Genomic DNA, 14431 nt, shown 5'->3' with positions numbered 1-14431 from the left:
CTCTCCCCCACTTTGTTCTCTTCCAGTCTTTCCTACTGTATCATGCCACCGCCCCCACATTTACATGTATGGGCCTCTGCGTTCTTCATCTGTTTGTCCTTCTCCAAACATGTCCTGCCTGTTCTTTTTTTTTTTTTTAATGTTTATTTGTTTTCGAGAGAGAGAGAGAGAGAGAGAGAGAGCAGGGGAGGGGCAGAGAGAGAGGGAGACACAGAATCCAAAGCAGGCTCCAGGCTCTGAGCTGTCAGCACAGAACCCAACGCAGGGCTCAAACCCATGAACTGTGAGATCATGACCTGAGCCAAAGTTGGACGCTTAACCGACAGGCGCCCCCGTCCTGGCTGTTCTTACCTCAGAACCTTGGCTCAGGCTGTGCTCTGACTTTAACTGCCCTCCCTCCATCTCTAACCCAGACCTGCCCACCTTGCCTCAACTCCTCACACCACACTGCCTCTAAGGATCTGTCCCCGGTCCTCTAACCAGAATGCAAGATCCAGGGCTCCAGGGAGGCTCTGCTTAACCTCGATCACAACACTGCTCTCTGCCCACCTGTACCTGCATTATTTATGTGCCTGTCTGTCTCCTGCTAAGTGTAAAGACTGTGTCTGATCATCTCTGAAATTCCCGTAACATCCTCTCCCCAAAGCCAAGCCTGCCAAAGTCACAACAGCAACAGTGATCTACTCATTACATCCTTGGGGAGCTTCCTTCACAGAATGCTCGGACACGGATTATCTCTATTAACGAATCCAATTTGTTAACTTAGCGTATTTGCTGTATTGGACCACACTGACTGAATAGAAGCAAAAACAGAACACTCCCATCCCCACATATATCCCCTATTAAGCTGCCATGTACCTGAAATTCTGTTGAACTGAATCCTGGAGGAGATTAAATACTGCAGAGGCTCAACCCTGTAAGTCACTTTCAACGGTTGCTCAAACTTGAGCAAGAACCAGCTTCTCCTCAGATGATCCCTGGGAGAGTAAGAGTCAAGAGCCCTGGGCACAGTCAGGGACAAGTGGAAGGGAATGAGAGGAGGAAGGGTAAGAGTGGCTGGGAGAAACAGGCGGTGGGGGTGGGGTGACACCTTCAAGAGGATGTGACCCATCACCAAAAGAGAAAGAGGTCAGGCACCTTACAGGTTAAGCCTATTTTTTCAGTTCAACACCCGGGTAGGTCAGGCAACTATTGAAATCTGAGCCTTGCCAACGTGAAGTTAAGCGAAAGAAGCCAGTCACAAAAGACCACAGACTGTATGATTCCATTTATGTGAAATGTCCAGAATAAGCAAATCCATAGAAACAGAAAGTAGATTCGTGTTGCTTAAGGCTGGGAGTGGGTAGAAGGGGTGAGACGGGAGTTGGAAGGGGATGGAGATGATGGAGAAATGCTAATGGCTGGAGGGTTTCTTTCCGGGGAGATGAAAATGTTCTAAAATTGATTATGGTGAGGGTTGCACAATTCTGTGAAATACTAAAAACCATTGAATTTTACACATTCAGTGGGTGAGTTGTAGGATATGTGCATTCTATTTTAATAAAGATCTTATTAAAAAAAATCCATGAGTGCACTGACATAAACGATTAATAAAAAAATAAATAAATAAATGGGGGAAAGAGGCAAACCTTCCATGCAGAAGAATTCCAAGCAATATACATAAAAACTCAGCCCTCCAGGGAACAGACCACAACTCCACTCTACTTAAATGTGAACTTCACATAGTAACTTCCTTCCAGCGTACTCTATGGGAAGGGGGAGGGGAAACAGTAACCTTCCAGCAGCAAAGCCCAGCAAACACTAGCTCAGCCAGGTGACCAAAGTCAATGTCCACAGTGATAAATCATGTTGATTGTATGTACCCTTAATATGATGTGATGAAATGGCACCCCATCCCTGTGGTCCTTCTCCCAGAAACTCATAACCCCTAATTATGAAGGTTTTTCTCTAATCATGAGAAAACTATCAGTCAAATTCCAATTGACGAACGTTCTACAAAAAGATCAGTACTTCCCAAAATTGCCAAGGTCATCAAAAACAAGGAGAGTCTGAGAAACTGTCCCAGCCAACAGGAGCTTAAGGAGACATGACAAGTAAAGGTAATGCAGTGTCCAGATGGGGCCCTAGAACAGAAAACGGACATTAAGGGAAAACTAAGGAATCTGAACAATTTATGGATTTTAGTTCATAATGCTATCAATATTGGCTCATTAGTGTAACAATGTATCATACTCATGTAAGATGCTCAGGGGAAACTGAGTGTAGGGTGTATGGGAACACTCTGTACATCTTCTCAATTTTTCTGTAAATCTAAAACTGTGCTAAAATATAAAACTTGCAGGGGTGCCTGGGTGGCTCAGTTGGTTAAGCGGCTAACTTCAGCTCAGGTCATGATCTCGCGGTCCGTGAGTTCGAGCCCCGCGTTGGGCTCTGTGCTGACAGCTCAGAGCCTGGAGCCTGCTTCAGATTCTGTGTCTCCCTCTCTCTGACCCTCCCCCGTTCATGCTCTGTCTTTCTCTGTCTCAAAAATAAATAAACGTTAAAAAAAATTTTTAATAAAAAATAAAAAAATAACATATAAAACTTGCCAAAAAAAAATAATAATAATTCCCATGATAAACAAAGAGCTTTTACAGATCAACATGAAAAAAATTATTTAATGAGCAAACCAGTAGAAGGGGAAAAAAGGGCCAAGGAAATGAATGAACAGTTTAGAAAAGTAGAAACACAAAAGGCCAATAAACATGAAAAAAAAAAAAGGAATTTTAAAGCAATGAAAAGTACAAGAACAAGAGAGAATATTCTTTCACTGGTGAGACCAGCCAAGACTTAAAAGTCTGTTAATTCCCAGTGTGAGCAAAGTTGTGCGGAAAGTGGGATCTCACACATCACTGCAGATAATACATAATGGCAGTTTCTTTGGAGGTCAGCTTGGCAGGATCTTTCACAATGTGCACATGCTTCTACTCTGTAATTTCACTTTTTTTATTTTTTATTATTTTTTTTTTTTACCGTTTACTTTTGAGAGAGAGAGCGAGACAGAGCACAACTGGGGGAGGGGCAGAGAGAGAGGGAGACAGAATCGGAAGCAGGCTCCAAGCTCTGAGCTGTCAGCACAGAGCCCGATGGGGGACTTGGACTCCCGAACTGTGAGATCGTCACCTCAGCTGAAGCTGGATGCTTAACCCACGGAGCCACCCAGGTGCCCCTGAAATTTTACTTTGAAAAGTGTATGCCACCATTACCTCTGCACATGTTTTTACGGAATAGGTTTAAAGTGTCTAATATCAAAATGTTCAAAATACCATCAAAGGTCATCAACAGAAGCTGGGTAGAGAAATTATGGTCCAATTTATAGTGGAATACTCTGCAGCCAGTACAAAGAACATTGCCCATGCGCACTGCACCACCTCTCAATGACTTACACAGCCTTAGCCTCAAAGCTTAGCTCCCTCCCCGACTCTAAGGCCCCACCATCAGAAACTGGGCAGGGCCCAGCACAGGCTCTCAGACATAATGGGAATGCTGAAAAGCATACATATTTAACAACCTGTGCTGATAAACCCAAGCAAATTCTCATTTCATTTTTGGTACTTTATGGAGAGTTTGGAGGAAAGTCCCATGGAAGAGGGCTATTCTGAAAAGGTAAATGAACATGAGGATATTTTTTTATATATACCGATCATTATAATATCATGCAGAGTATTTTCACTGCCCTAAAAATCCTCTGTGCTCTGCCTACTCATCCCCCCCCCACCCACACTGCACACACAAAACCGCAGGCAACCACTCATCTTTTTACTGTCTCTTTAGTTTTGCCTTAGAATGTCACAGAGTTGGAATCATACAGCATGCAGCTGCTTTCCCTTAGTTATATGTATTTATGGTCCCTCCACGTCTTTTCATGGCTTGATGGCTCATATCTCCTTAATGCAGAATGATGTTCTATTGTCTGGCTGTAACAGTTCATTTATCCATTCACCTACTGAAGAACACCCTGGATGAAGCCAAGTTTTAGCAACTATGAATAAAGATGATATAAAGATCCATGTACAGGTATTTGTGTGGACATAAGTTTTCAGCTCCTCTGGGTAAATACTGAGGAGTGTGATTGTTCGATCATACGGCAAGACTATGCTTTGGGAACGCAAGCTGGTGCAGCCACTCTGGAAAACAGTGTGGAGTTTCCTTAAAAAACTAAAAATCGAACTACCCTACGACCCAGCAATTGCACTACTAGTCATTTATCCAAGGGATACAGGTGTGCTGTTTCAAAGGGACACATGCACCCCCATGTTTATAGCAGCACTATCAACAATATCCAAAGCATGGAAAGAGCCCAAATGTCCATCGATGGATGAATGGATAAAGAAAATGTGGTATATATATATATATATATATATATATATATATATATATATACACACACACACACACACACACACACACACACACACACACAGTGGAGTATTACTTGGCAATCAAAAAGAATGAAATCTTGCCATTTACAACTACGTGGATGGAACTGGAGGATATTATGCTAAGTGAAATTAGTCAGTTAGAGAAAGACAAAATCATATGACTTCACTCATATGAGGACTTTAAGAGACAAAACAGATGAACATAAGGGAAGAGAAGCAAAAATAATTTTAAAACAGGGAGGAAGACAAAACAGAAGAGACTCATAAATGTGGAGAACAAACAGAGGGTTGCTGGAGGGGTTGTGGGAGGAAGGATGGGCTAAATGGGTAAGGGGCACTAAGGAATCTACTCCTGAAATCATTGTTGCACTATATGCTAACTAATTTGGGTGTAAATTTTAAAAAAATTAAAAATAAAGTTAAAAAAAAGAAAAGGAAAAAAATAAAAATAAAAAGTTGATTCTCAGGCAAAAAAAAAAAAAAAAGACTATGCTTAATTTTGTAACAAACCACCAAACCATCTTCCAAAGTATCCATCTTGCATTCCCACCAGCAATTTTTGAGGTTCCCTGTTACTCCTCATCCTCACCAGCGGTTGGCATCACAAATATTCCAGCATTTGGTGAGCCTAACAAGTATGCAGTACGGGGTGCCTGGGTGGCTCAGTGGGCTAAGCGTCTGACTTCAGCTCAGGTCGTGATCTCATGGTTTGTGAGTTTGAGCCCCACGTCAGGCTCTGTGCCGACAGCTCAGAGCCTGGGTCCTGCTCCGGATTCTGTGTCTCCCTCTCTCTCTGCCCCTCCTAGCTCGTGCTCTGTGTGTCTCTCTCTCAAAAATAAACATTTTTAAAATTAAAAAAAAAAGTGAGCAGTAATATCAATTTAAGCCACTATTTTTTAAAAGCATACATTTCAACAGATTATTGATATGGTTTTTTAAATATCCTAATTCTCAAAAGATTCTAATTCTCCCACAAACCTGAACTTGGTAATTTACCGCAGTTAGACCTTAAATGGTGATTCCACTTTTTCATTTTTAAAAAGCATTTGAAGCATCTTATTTTTTTAAAGAACCACTAAAGTCTCACCCCATATTCTGTGGTTATTTAGGTGTGTCTATACTCTTATGTACCGTGAACACATGAAAAGATTAACCAATCTGAACAGCAGGAAAAATTTTATTACCAAGTTGTTCAACAGCTCTACAGATGCATTTATTTCCTATGGAACTGGTACAAGACTATACCAATAGCTTAGGATATGAATGTGTTTGTATCTCTTTTTTTTTCTAATTAGTTGTTTGAATCCTCCTTAACCTCTATTATTATAAGGTTTAATATCTTGCTTTTGAATGCTCCAAAAACCCCAGAGCCTTACTTAGTTCTGCTTCAGAAATACCAGATGTGGAGAGAACTGTAGACAGCAGCCCTCTATTGCTCTTCCTCTCTGCACCACAAGGTGGCACTGTTGAATGCCAGTCCTGCACAGCCCCATGGACAAGTAAACTGCAGCGGGAAGGTCTTTGTTCTGTTATCTGCTGTTTCTGCAGTGGTGTCCCACACTTGGGCTCCAAAGTTGGCTCCCTTGGCTCATGTTCAGACATTATTCCCCCAGTGAGACCTTGAGCAGCATCCACCAGCTTCCAGGTGTTGAGCCTGAATCATTCACTATTTAGACTCCCAAGTTTTTCTAGGTAAGCATTATGGACTGAGTGTTTGTGTCCCCATCCCCATCCCCTCACCCCTGCCTCAAATTCATATATTGAGGCCCTTCCCCCCAATAAACTATATGAAGGATAGGAATTTTGTGGCACTAAGGTTGAGTAGGGCCCTGATCCAATAGGATCCGAATCCTTAGAAGAAAAGACACCAGAGAGCTTGTGTGCTCTCTCATCATGTTGAGGACACAGTGAGAAGGCAGCCATCTGTGAGCCAGGAAGAGGGCTCTCACCAGAGCCTGACCATGCTGGCAGCCTGATCTTGGACTTCTGAGAAAATAAATGTCTATTGTTTAAGCCACCCAGTCTGTGGTGTTTTCTCTCTCTCCCTCTCTTCTTCTTTTTTTTTTTTTTTTGTTAAATTTATAAATAAATTAAAAAGAGCACTTCTTATATTTAACATATTAACATTTAGCCTGTTTTGTGTAAATATTGTTATCCAGTTTCTAGTTTGCCTTTTCAACATTATTGTGGGTTTGCATGAGTTTTTGTTGCCCAATAATTTACCATTCATCACCCTCTCTACCACTCAAAATTCTGTGGTTGGGGTAGAGCTGACCCCAACCCTCAGTGCCCTAAGTGGGCACATGACCCAGCCCGGCTAATGTGAGCAGTCCATCTCCCTGCCAACGGTGATTGGCTCAGGGATGGTCATGCAAGGAAAGTCAGGCCAATGAGATGACATCCTGAGACTCTGGCTGGAACTACTGAGAAAGGAGAGCTTTTTCCATGAGGGTTGCTAACCTGAGAGCTGCCTACAGCTGCTGATAGCCAACTTGCCTCCACAAGGGAAAAAAAGCAAAACAGAGGAAAGCAGAGGAACAAAGAGCATAGAGCATTATTTGGTGACATTTGAGCACCTAAGAGCAGTTGTGCCTGAAACGTGAAAAGTCCCTGGACTTCTCAGTTCTGTGAGCCAATAAATCCCCTTTTTCTCTTAAACCTATTTGAGTGGAGCAAACTAACTCAATCCTGGGACCAGGGGCCAAGGCTGGCCATATTGGGAGTGTGCCATGATGATCAGAGTGTGTCTTCCCCTCAAGAGTGCTCCCTGCCAAGATGCCCGACCATTCAAGTCATATCTTCAGGAACTTTTCACGGCAATGAGCTTTTACCTGGGGGTGAAAGGCAACCCAAAACCTAACTAGGGCATTAACAATAATCAATAATTAATGCATCATCAGGTTCAGCCCAAGATCCAACCCAACCAGGCAGTACCAAGGCAGAGAAGCAAAGAGATTTAGAGCAGGAATCCAAGCTCTGCCCCTTTTATTTATTTTTTTATTTTTTTAACGTTTATTTATTTTTGAGACAGAGAGAGACAGAGCATGAACAGGGGAGGGTCAGAGAGAGGGAAACACAGAATCTGAAACAGGCTCCAGGCTCTGAGCTGTCAGCACAGAGCCCGACGCGGGTCTTGAACTCACGGACCGTGAGATCATGACCTGAGCCGAAGTCAGCCGCTTAACCGACTGAGCCACCCAGGCACCCCCAAGCTCTGCCCCTTTTAAACTTCCTATTTCCTCCTGGGTGAAGCAGGGAAAGAATTAAACTAAGCAAACTGATCTGGGAGGCCCTGGGATTCTAGAGTGGTGCCTCTTTCCCAGGGAGAGGACACTGGGTAACTGCCAGCTCTCCACCAACTCTTCAAACAGATTAACTCTACTTTGATTTATGTATTGGGGTTTCATTTGAAAATTAAACTTCCAAATAATAATCTTGACTATTTGGACTTTGATTTTTAGAATCCTCCCGGAGCAGAGGTGGCCTGAGCAGGCTGGAAACCCAATGCCCCCCTCCCGTCCGGACCTGCTAGGATTTTCTGACAAGGTGAACTTGGATGTATGGCCAGGCTGGGTGGGATGGGTGATCCAGAAAATAAGCAAAACAGAGGAGCGGTTAACCCCCTGGGCAAGAACTGCATACAAACCCTGACTCGTGGGCTTGTTTGCTGGGTGGTCTTGACTCACCACTTTCCTTCTCCAAGCTTCAGTTTCCTCATCTGTAAAATGAGGGTGCTAATACCTTCCTCTGAGTATCACTGTGAAGAGTCACTGCAACACCTGGGTCCTGGAGCCAGCAGGAAGCGTTTAGGACGCCCAGGTTGTTATTGCTGATGACATTATTGCTATCTGTATTCCTGCTACAAAACATACCGGGTGCCATGTGTCAGAAGGTTACTTCAGAGATGGCCCTGGTCCTGATGCGGGTGGGATGATGTGGGGTGAGGAGGGTCCCGGCCAGACACGCTCCTTTGTTTCTCGAGTCCTCCCCAGAGCAGGGGTGGGCTGAGCAGGCTGCCTTGCATTCTAACGCCCGCTAAGCAGAGGTCGGGCCTCTGGCTGAAGCAGCAGCCGTCAACATTCGGACACAGGCCCAACCCGGGTGACTCCCGGTGATGCGTCTGAAACCCGCTCAGCCTGCAGTCAGGTAACCTGATACCCAAAGGCCTAGGCAGGACTGCGGTGAGGGTAGGGGCAACCACCCACCTACACAGGGATCGCGTTCCTCACCTCCGACGCCCCCATCTCCAAGCCCCCAACCCCAATGCTGCCCCCTCAGAGATCCCTGTGTAGGTGGACAGGGGCATCTCCTTGAACAGGGGAGCTGAGGGCTGTGCGTTGTGCCCCCTGGGGCCCAATTCCGCGACCCGACCAAAGCAGCGGAAATGGAGGCAGGCAGGGGACCCCCCATTGCACAAATCGGAAAGCAGAGGTGGGGAAAAGGGAAGGAGGAAAACCCTGCCTATGAGCCTGTGGAAGGAGGAGCGGGGTCCCTCCAAAGCCTGACGTCAGGGACAGGGTCCCCGGTCCCAGCGCCCATCTCTCTGGAGAGCCGCAAAGACCCCGCGCGGGGACGCGGGATGCTTACGAGCGGGCAATCCTTGCGCCGCTCCGTAAACCCGGCCCCGCCGCCTCAGCTCGAGAAGAAACTTTGGGCCGGCGCCCCATTCCTTCCCGCGCCCAGCCGGACCTCGGGGCGCAGGGCGCGCGGCTTCCCGCCCGCACCAGGCCCCGCGCCCCTCTCCGCCCCCGGCGCCCACTCACCAGCGCACCAGCTGCCAGCGCTTCTCCCCCGGCGCCCGGCGACCCGCCATGCCTCGTCCGGCCGCCCGGCCGCCCGCACGCTCCCTGCCCGCCGCGGGCCGCTGGGCGGAGGCGACTCCCGCTGCCGCAGGCCAGTGCCGAGGGCGCGCTCTCAGGCGCGGGGCGCTGGGCGCGGCGCGGGTCCCGGCGGGCGGGGCGGGCTAGACGCGCCCCAGCCTGGAGCCCGGGCCGTGCGGCCCCGCGGCCCCGCCCCTGGAGCCGACTCGGGCTGGAGCTGCGCACTCCTGCGCCGCAGCGGCCGAGGCGACAGCCCGCCGGTGCCCAAGAGCCGGGTTTCTTTGGAGCACTGCGCGAGGAGTCAGGTTCTCAAGAGTTCTGCGAGGGAAACCGGGATCGCCGTGACGAGGCCTTTCTCGCTTATGACACCTGCTCTACCTTCCCAGAAAGTTATGCGTAAAAAATTAAATTACTCTGCACACATAAAACTGGTGTGCCCTACAGATTACTAAAATATTTTAAAGGGACAGTAGTTCACACACACACACACACACACACACACACACACAAAATAAAGTGACAGTAGTTAAAACAGTAGGGCATTGGCCCGCAGGCTGCCCCGCTCCAGGACCAGCTCCACGCAGGCTTCAAGTTACTTCCGCCCCTGGAGATCTTCATTCCTGGAGTTGAGCAGAGACCAGTCTGGCCCACAACATGGTAAAAGCATGCTTCTCAAGCTAGTTTGAAAGAGCTGAGTTTCAGAAATGTTTATAAATGTAGAGGCTGTCTGCACATGTCACGTCCTAATTCATCTGCCTCCTATACCAGGACAACGCACAGCCTGTGTAGGAGGGAAACACGCAGAGAGGAAAACACCCGGCCTCCAGTATGAAGATCCTGGGAGCTTGCCTACTTCTTAGGGACTGTCAGCCTTGTCTAAAGAAGTGACAGGAAGCAACAGGGGATGAAGAATGTAACCGACACAGAAGGCTCACGTAAAAGAAAACAGGGAAAGGAATACAGACAAGGTAAGTGGGCAGCTTGCCTTTGACCTTCAAGCGTACTATGAACCTAGCAATTGCCTTTGAGCATTCCTTCTTTAAGTTTCCCCAGCATAATTAACAGAGAAACCAAGGAAACAAATAGAAGGTCTAGAAACATCCCCAAAGGTGTGTGTGTGTGATATATGTATTTCAAAGTGGTGGGGGAAATAGTGATGGGACAATTAGTTAACCATTTATGGGGGTAAAGTCTCTATTTCAAATCATAAAATATAGTTCAAATGAATTATAAATGTGTGTATTAATATATATAAAGGACCAGAAAAAATATATAGTATTATCATTGTGTATTAAAGTGGGGATGGATAATTTTTCAGTTTATTTATTTATTTTGAGAGAGAGAGAGAGTAGGGTAAAGGCAGAGAGAGATGGAGAGAGAGAATCCCAAGCAGGCTCTGCGCTGGCAGCATGGACTCTGACCTGAGGCTCAGTCTCACCAACCCATGAGGTCATGACCTGAGCCAAGATCTAGAGTCTGACGCTTAACCGACTGAGCCACTCAGACACCCCAGGGATGGATTTTTTAAGCTTGACATCAATGTCAGATGCTATAAAGAAAGATCAATGGTTTTGACTAAAATAAAAATATTTAACCTTAGCAAATCACAAAAACATGATAAGCAAAATTTAAAGACAAAATGTCAAATTTAAGTGTTTTTTATATATTTTCCTTTTTAATATTTTCTTTTTTTTAATGTTTATTTATTTTTAAGACAGAGAGAGACAGAGCATGAAGGGGGGAGGAGCAGAGAGAGAGAGGGAGACACAGAATCCGAAGCAGTCTCCAGGCTCTGAGCTGTCAGCACAGAGCCCGACGCAGGGCTTGAACTCATGGACCGTGAGATCATGACCTGAGCCGAAGTCAGATGCTTAACCGACTGAGCCACCCAGGCGCACCCAAATTTAAGTGTTTTTAATATATATGCCTATAGGGGTACCAGGATGGCTCAGTCAGTTAAGCGTCCAACTTCAGCTCAGGTCATGATCTCACGGTTTGTGAGTTCAAGCCCCATGTCGGGTTCTGTGCTGACAGCTCAGAGCCTGGAGCCTCCTTCGGATTCTGTGTCTGCCTCTCTCTGCCCCTCCTCCACTCGCGCTCTGTCTCTCTCTCTCTCAAAACTAAATAAGTGTTAATAAAATAGAATAAAATAGAATTTAAAAAATAAAATAAAATAAAATAATAAAATAAATGCCTGTATACGTTCATAATTAGCAGCATTGTTCACAATAACGGAGGGATGGAAACAACCCAAGTTTCCATGGATGGATGAATAGATAAGCAAAATGTGGTATAGACATATAATGGAATAGTGTTCAGCCTTAAAAAGGAAGGAAATTCTGACATGTGCTACAGCAGGGATGATGCTTGAGGACATTATGCTAAGTGAAAGCAACCAGTCACAAAAATACAATACTGTATGATTCCACTTATATGGGGTACCTAAAGTAGTCACATTTATAGAGACAGAGAGTAGAGTGGTGGTTGCTAGGGTCTTGGGCTGAAGCGGGGAAGAATGGGAAGTTAGTGTTTAACGGACAGAGAGATTCAGTTTTGCAAGATGAAAAGAATTATGGAAATTGGTAGTGGTGATGTTTGCACAACAGTGTGACTGAACACGGAACTGACTTAAAAACAGTTAAGATAGCAGATTTTGTATTATGTGTACCTTACTACAATAGAAAACTAAAATATTGACAGTTTTTATTACAAAACAATTAGGAATGATGAACATTCTGGTGGAAAAATAAGTTGACATGAACAGACAACTCAGGGAAGATATATAAATAGCTAGTGGATGCATATAAAAATTGAATCCTGCTAGAAATTACGTACTCAAAAATTTAAATGCGATACCATTTTTACTTGTCAGATTTGGAACAGCTGGTTGTTGTTATTTTTAATTATCCCACTCAGGGTTTGTATGGAGAAGGGCAGTCCTAATCATGACTGAAGTAGGAGTACAAGTTGGTCCAACTATGGAACATGACAACTTGATGGCATGATCAAAAGCCATCAAGTGTACATGTCTCTTAACTCAATAATTTCTCTTTTTGGAATCCATCCTAAGGAGATAATTAAAAATGTGGGTGGGAAAAAAAGATCCTCTGTAGAGAACTGTCCATTGCAGCATTGTTTACAGTAGAGAAAAACTAGAAACAACACAAAAGTTCAAAAGGAGGTTAATTAAGAAGCGTGTCCATATGATGGGATATTATATAGCTACTAAGGAAAACTTTTACTGACATAAAAAAATCAATGTATATTTTAAAAGGAAAAAAATCAGGGCACCTGAGTGTCTCAGTTGGTTGAACGTCTGACTCTTGATTTCAGCTCAGGTCATGATCCCAGTGTCATGAGTTTGAGCCCTGAGTCAGGCTCCATGCTAAAATTCTCCATGCTTGAGATTCTCTCTCATTCTCTCTCTCTCTCTCTCTCTCTCTCTCTCTCTCTCTCTCTCTCCCTTTGCCTCTCTCTCTCAAAAAAAGATAAAAAGAGGGGAGCCTGGGGCACCTGGGTGGCTCAGTCGGTTAAGCGGCCGACTTCAGCTCAGGTCATGATCTCGCGGTCCGTGAGTTCGAGCCCCGCGTCGGGCTCTGGGCTGATGGCTCAGAGCCTGGAGCCTGCGTCCGATTCTGTGTCTCCCTCTCTCTCTGCTCCTCCCCCATTCATGCTGTGTCTCTCTCTGTCTCAAAAATAAATAAATGTTAAAAAAAAAAAAAAAAAAGAGGGGAGCCTGGGTGGCTCAGTCGGCTGAGCGTCCGACTTCGGCTCAGGTCATGATCTCGCAGTTTGTGAGTTCAAACCCCACGTCGGGCTCTGTTAGAGACTCTTAAATATAGAGAACAAACAGAGGGTTGCCGGAGAAGTTGTGGGAAGGGGGATGGGCTAAATGGGGAAGGGGCTTCAGGAATCTACTCCTGAAATCATCGTTGCACCATGTGCTAACTTGGATGTAAATTATAAAAAATAAATAAATTATAGAAATTAAATAAATAAAAATATAGTAAAATAAAATAATAAATAAATTGTGTCACTACAATGAAAAAAAGGTGATGTATGTATGGGTAGGTGAAGTCATAATGATTTTTATTTTATTCTTTTTCTTATCCATCTATTCTCATTTTTCTAAATAAATAGGTACAATAAGAAAAAATGCAATAAAAGTCAATTTAAGTTCATTTATTTATTTTAAGAGAGAGAGAAAGAGAGAGACTGCACATGAGCAGGGGAAGGACAGAGAGGGGGAGAGAGAATCCCAAGCAGGCTCTCTGCTGTCAGTGCAGAGCCCATAAAAGTCACTTTTCAAATGATTAAGCTACCAGGACATTCATCACATTACTGTTTAAGAACATTAAAAAGTAACATTTACCTGGCAGGGGAGATACCATGATCAGGAAGGTGGTTTTCCCAGGGCGAGGCTTATCCCTTGCACTCGGGATGTGCTGACCCCTGAGATTTCCTCAAATGTGGGAAACTCGACTGCATAATTTGTGGTAGTGGGGGACTGCATTTGCGCTTTCCCCTGAAGAAAAAAAAAAGAAAAAAAAAGAACATTAAAAAGTAAAAACCACCTGATTATCAAACAATAAGAAAATGGATGCACTGTACTGTAGATCTCGCAGTTCATGAGTTCGAGCCCCACGTCGGGCTCTGTGCTGACAGCTCAGAGCCTGGAGCCTGGTTCAGATTCTGTGTCTCCCTCTCTCTCTGCCCCTCCCTTCCCCTCTCTCTCTCTCTCTCTCTCCCTCTCTGTCTCAAAAATAAATGAACATTAAAAAAAATTTGTAATGCCAAATGTTAACAGTTGTTATGACTGGGAGATATAAATGGACAAATTTGTTTTCACATATTTGCTTATCTAGAATTCCTAATTATTCTACAGTGAATGATGAGAAAACATAATTTTTTAAATACATAGGCATTGAGTAGCAAATGAAAACATTTCCTGACCTTTAGGATATTTCCAAGTGAAAACAGCAAAATGCAAAGCAGGATATGGTGCTATATGATGATATCAGTGTCTTAAAAATAACAAACTGTGTGTGTGTGTGTGTGTGTGTGTGTGTGTGCATGCACGCGCGTGTACACATAGAACTTGTTGATGATGGAAAACTTTGGACAGAGAAGTTGAGGAGGAGGTTTTTGGTTTTTTAAGCATCAACATGTCCTATTTTTTTTTAAGTTTAT

General features: G+C 44.5%; 1 protein-coding gene and 1 non-coding gene across 2 annotated transcripts in view; one reads left to right on the top strand and one right to left on the bottom strand.

The window, feature by feature from the left end:
• The window catches only part of RAP1GAP2 (RAP1 GTPase activating protein 2), a 224991-nt gene extending 215742 nt beyond the window's left edge, over nt 1-9249 (bottom strand). The window contains exon 1 of the mRNA XM_058703622.1: nt 9185-9249. Within this exon, the coding sequence (XP_058559605.1) occupies nt 9185-9234 (50 nt within the window). The 5' untranslated portion in view covers nt 9235-9249. The remainder of the gene's footprint in view (nt 1-9184) is intronic.
• A 4356-nt stretch (nt 9250-13605) lies between these two features.
• Nucleotides 13606-13769, top strand: LOC131498663 (U1 spliceosomal RNA). Its single transcript, XR_009255543.1, has one exon. It is a non-coding gene; the product is annotated as a U1 spliceosomal RNA (small nuclear RNA).
• Nucleotides 13770-14431: the final 662 nt, after the last annotated feature.

Source organism: Neofelis nebulosa, chromosome 16 (genome assembly GCF_028018385.1).
Source record: "Neofelis nebulosa isolate mNeoNeb1 chromosome 16, mNeoNeb1.pri, whole genome shotgun sequence".
Taxonomy (NCBI): domain Eukaryota; kingdom Metazoa; phylum Chordata; class Mammalia; order Carnivora; family Felidae; genus Neofelis; species Neofelis nebulosa.
This window is presented reverse-complemented; position numbering and strand designations above follow the sequence as displayed.